This window comes from Hipposideros armiger, unplaced genomic scaffold (assembly GCF_001890085.2).
Source record: "Hipposideros armiger isolate ML-2016 unplaced genomic scaffold, ASM189008v1 scaffold_29, whole genome shotgun sequence".
Classification (NCBI taxonomy): domain Eukaryota; kingdom Metazoa; phylum Chordata; class Mammalia; order Chiroptera; family Hipposideridae; genus Hipposideros; species Hipposideros armiger.
Genome location: NW_017731379.1, coordinates 1,666,525 through 1,671,620, shown reverse-complemented (window position 1 = coordinate 1,671,620; position 5,096 = coordinate 1,666,525). Strand labels below are relative to the sequence as shown.

The following is a 5,096-nucleotide window of genomic DNA, read 5'->3' as shown; positions in this document are numbered from 1 at the left end:
GGAACCAGTTTGGTGGAATGATAACCCGTCCAGCTTTTGATGGATTGAATTGGCGGCACAACTGTTGAAGAGACGTTTTGATTGGGGGCTGGGAGAGAAGTCTGGGGAAGAGATTGAGATTTGCAACATAGAGGTTTGTTCTTCACTAAACCAAACATAGGCTAGCTAGAAATATTTCCCTTTTAGGTAAAAAGTGTGAGATTTATCCTTCTCTATGTTTCTTTTTCTCATCTTTGTCAATATTCAGGCATGACCTGGCAGGGCAGAGAGCGAGGGGCCAAGCACTCTCACTTGTTCCCTGGTCCTGGAGCATGGTGAGCACGCAGCTAATACTCATGGAATAAATGAATTAATGACTTCATTTTACCCTGTACACCCTGAATCAGCACTGCTGCGGACCATATATCAAAACCTAAGTACATTTCTTGCCGCTTCTAAGATTATCTAGAATTCTGGTATCATTATCGGAGTACGGATTTAGAATCAGAAATTACTTCTTTTTTATAGCACGTTAGAGCTAGAATTGGGATTAGGTATCATCTTTTACAATGTCCTTGTTTCACTGATGAGGTACTAAAGCCCAGAACCTTCCAGGCCCCTTGCCAGTATGGGAGACCATCCAGACTTGGGGGACAGTGACCCTGGCCTGGTCTGCTTGGCTCTGGCCAGTTTACTTTCCTTCTCTGAACCTTGGTTTGTCCCTCAGGGTAAAGAAAAGATTGAGTTCTGGTTCTGGTAGAGTGATGAGCCAATCAGAATTCACATCTCAGCAGGGACAACGAAATACTTCTTGGGTAGATGAGCCGACAAAGCCCTGGATAACCAACCAAGGGGGCTATAATATGCAAATGAATGGATTGTGGCTTCCCTCCTGGTTGGCTGAGGGGGCCCTGATGTCACAATATGTGGTTCTCTCCACTCCAAACGATTGTGTCTCTAGCCCAAAAAACCCCAAACCAAACCAAACCAAACCTCACTGACCTGGTTGATCTCTTAGCTCCTTCTCTTTGTCCAAAAGGGAAGAAAGACCATGGAACCACTCTATCAGGCTGGGTCCATTCTCATGAAGGTGAATACTTTACAAGGGAAGAAGGTGGTGGAGAGCGGCCTCCAGTCCGGAGACTTCTCCCTCCCGCAGTCGTGGCCTTCCTGCCTCCCGCCGCCCGCCGACTTGGAGGCCCTGCAGCAGAAGGTGGCTGCGGTGCAGCGGGAGCTGGAGGACTTTAAGAAGGAGGCGTTGAAGGCCATCCATTACCTGGAAGGTGCCTTCTGTGAGATGAATGGGGCCCTGGCACAGCAGGAGGAGCAGGCGGCCCGCGTGAAGCAGCGGCTAAGGGAGGAGGAGGACCGGGGCATCGTGCGGAATAAGGTCCTCACCTTCCTGCTGCCCCGGGAGAAGCAGCTCCGGGAGCACTGCAGGCGGCTGGAGTGCATTCTGCTGGGCAGCAGCCGCAAGGCGCTGGGCCTCCCCAAGAAGATCCAGGCGAACTGACCGAGGCCTCCTCACGTTGAAACCAAGCTTCTAGCCGAGCAGTCAAGTAGAAGATTTTTTTTTTTTAATGGAAGGACAAGCCTGAGTCCCTGTTCATTTGCTCCCCTTTCCCCCATTTCCATTGCTTTCCTTCTACGGAAATAACACCTTGCTGAGAGGTGAAAACGACCCCACTATCTTCTTTCGTTGAAGCTCCATTCATCCAGCATCATCCAAGATGGAGGTGCCCCAATACTGTCTTTTAGACACCTGTAACTTCCACCGTTAACTGTTTTCCTGTTTGTATTGGTAATACTGCTCAAATGTATAACACACACATATATATATTTTGATCTTCTTAAACTGATTGCATTGAACCTATTTACCTTACTTCTAATGACTCAAGGCTCTCATGATTTGTTACATAATGCATGGCCTACTGAGAGGGGTCAGTCGTTTGCCCATGCACTAAATGGCCTCAGGGTACTTTGCTTTGGCTGTTCTTATCCTCCCCTAGTGGACTTTTCTGTCTGCTGTCACCATCGGACACTCATGTCTCACTTTGCTGCCTTTGCCCACCTCTCCTTCCTCTCCCTTTAGTCTGCGGACTCACCAATCAGATTGACAGAGCTTATTCAGGCTCCAGGGGGAGGAGTCATATGAGCTCAGTGCACTGATTGTGCGCTAGGTGACAGTGCCTCCAAAGAGTGGGGCTATACATAGTGAGACTGGTAGTCACATGTGACCCATGGGGCAGGAATTGTTATGGTGCCCAGCCATTTTTCAGGCAACATACGCACACCAACCCGCTTATTCCACAGGCACCTTGGGAAGCAAGTGTTATTTCCCCGTTACGCACAGGGGAAACTGAACTTGGGAGGGCTGGTCCTTTACCCAAGGCAGCGGTTCTCAACCTGTGGGTCGCGACCCCTTTGGGGGTCGAACGACCCTTTCACAGGGGTTGCCTAAAACCATCGGAAAACAAAAAGATATTGACATGACGATTCACAACAGTAGCAAAATTACAGTTATAGAGTAGCAACGAAAATAATTTGATGGTTGGGGGTCACCACAACCTGAGGAACTGTATTAAGGGGTTAGGAAGGTTGAGAACCGCTGCCCAAGGTCTCCATTCTGGAAAGTGGCAGAACCGTGGTTCAAATCCAGGTCACCGGTGCTCATTTGCCATCCCGCTGTCCCTTTGGAACCTCATCAATCTGTTCACAGACCTGTTCTTCTGGAAGGTTGAGGTTGTCACATTGGTGACTGGAGAGGTAGCTTACATGTCCTTGTGTTTTTTGTTTCCAATGAGACTTTCTGTTTCATTGAGTCTCATATCACGTCTCTGGTCCCCCCGAAACACTGCCATGCAGCAGAGATTCTCCCCTGAACACAGAAGCGAGGTGCCTGGAGGCCAGAGTCAGTACCCGAGGAGTGTGGGACCTCTGTCCTCCCAGCTTGGGCCTTACTGCCTGTGCCAGACCCTCTGATATTCCAGTTCAACCCCATCCTTCCTCCTCTTTCTTTCATGGGATCTCTCCAAACAAGATTTGAACATCTGGACCCCCAAGCAAATGTCATACAAGGACCCTGTGACCCATTGTTAATTGCAATATCCATCCATCAACCATCTCCCCTGAAGGGCTGCATCCCTATTCTAACTTTAGGCCATTTCTACTTTGGAAAGTTTAGCTGAAGTGGTAATAACAATGTTAATATTAATATTAGTAATATTAGTACTACTACTACTGCTACTGGCTTATAGTTATCAAGAATATGATATATTCTAGGCTCCTGGCTTGTCCCTTTGAAGGTAGGTACTATTTTAACCTTTACTGTAGGAGTTTGAGGAAACCAAAGCTCAGAAAGGCCAAGCAATTCGCCCAAGGTCACACAGCTAATAAATGGTAGAGTTGAGATTTGAATCTAAGAATGTCTAGCTTCAGAGGCTAAGCTCTTCACCACCAAGCAGTATTTTGGGAAGCCTTGTAGGTATCTCTAAATACTTCTTGAGTAGACAACATATGAGTGTACTGAAATTGGTGAGATAAGCTCTGGGAGAAAGGATTGTTTTGCGGGAGAGATTCTTATACCCCTGAACCTTGTAGGGGATGCCTGTGTGTGTGTTTACAAATGTATCTGAGAAGGAGAACTTGACTGGCCAGCTATAAGATAAGGTTTAAAAAATTGACTGTCCTGTGCAGAGGAAAATGGATCTAACGCTAATTCATATGGAAAAGGATTCGAGTCTACTGCAGGTTCAGCATGTGATATGACTGCTCAGAAAGATGGTGTTTATGGGAATTCTGAGAAGAGACTGAGTGATGCTGGCCTGTGGTTGGTGCCCCCCAGGCCACACCTGGAATTGTCTATGCTTAGTTCTGACCCAACAGTTTAGAGGGCCCTAGACAACGTGGACTATGCCCAGAGGACAGGGACAAGCCAGGGAATCCTGAGGAGAGGGCGTGATCGAAGGACCCAGGGACCTTGGCAGAGGATGTTTGAGAGAGACCCAATCATGACTTCCCAAACATTGGAAGGCCTGAGTGTGTTTGGAGTTTAAGGGGGCTAAAACCCACCTCGGTTAGGAACTAGCTGAGGGATAGACATAGGAGCCAAGCAAATGGCAACAAAGTATCACCTTTATAGCTGAAAAAGCTGCTTGAGGAGGTGGATTAGGGCCTATGAGCCATGTGGACTTGGTGCATTCTCCCGTGGTGGACAGCTGCTTCTGTAAACTGGCGCATATGGCCTCTCTACAGAAGGGCAGCTGAAGACAGAGCTGTGCAAGGGCTGACCTTTCTCCCAAATCCACCAATCAGAAAATCACTCCCCTTTCCTGAGAGAGGAGTAAGTGAGGGGAAGGAGAAGTCAGGGTGCTACTTGAGTGGAGGGCCCTCCGTAATGAAAGAGGCATGGGACGGAAGGGTCCCCCTCCCCCAACAATTAGGAAAAACGGTTAGACCGAAGCCATATAATTCTACAGGGCAGCACTAGCGACAAAGGGTGGCTGCTGCTAGCAGGAGGCAGATTTCAGCCCTATGTTAGAAACAAAAATAATATTGGGCGCTTCTCGTGTGTCTGTGGTTGACTCAGCAAGTGTGGGATGTTTAAATCTTGCACATTTCAAAGGAAGGCCTGGCTCCTGACCAACTCCTGGGAGATAGCCTCTATGCCCTTGCAATTTGCTGCCTGATAAGAGTGTCTTAGTTTACCTGGGGCCTTGGGCCATGCCAGATAGTTTATGCTAACAGTGTGATTTATGGTCGGGACCTGAGTCAGGCTGTATCAGTTTGACCCCTGGAGGGGCTGGAGACAGAGGAGCTAAGGCCAGCCTTGGGGGCGCTCTATGCCTACTGATAAACCACCAAGAAAAACCCTGGACACCGAGACTCAGGTGGGCTTCCCTGGTGGACAGTACTTCATATGTGTTGTCACACGTGGTTGCTGGGAAAATCAAGTGTTACCCCCACACCTCCACCGGGAGAGGACAACTGGACACTGTGCCTGGTCTCCCCTGGCCCTTGCCCTATGCCCCTTTTACCTCTGCTGATCTTAGTCTGCATCCTTTAACGGTGATAAACGGATAACGTGTATAACAGCTTTTCTTAGTTTGTAAGTGGTG

The 5,096-nt window shown here is 48.4% G+C and overlaps 1 protein-coding gene across 1 annotated transcript; it reads left to right on the top strand.

Annotated features, from left to right (window-relative positions):
- Nucleotides 1-252: 252 nt before the first annotated feature.
- Nucleotides 253-1,492, top strand: CCDC182 (coiled-coil domain containing 182). Its single transcript, XM_019636631.1, has 2 exons — nucleotides 253-314; nucleotides 1,019-1,492. The coding sequence occupies exons 1-2, from the start codon at nucleotides 312-314 to the stop codon at nucleotides 1,490-1,492; spliced, it is 477 nt and encodes a 158-aa protein (XP_019492176.1). The 5' UTR covers nucleotides 253-311.
- The last annotated feature ends 3,604 nt before the right edge of the window (nucleotides 1,493-5,096 follow it).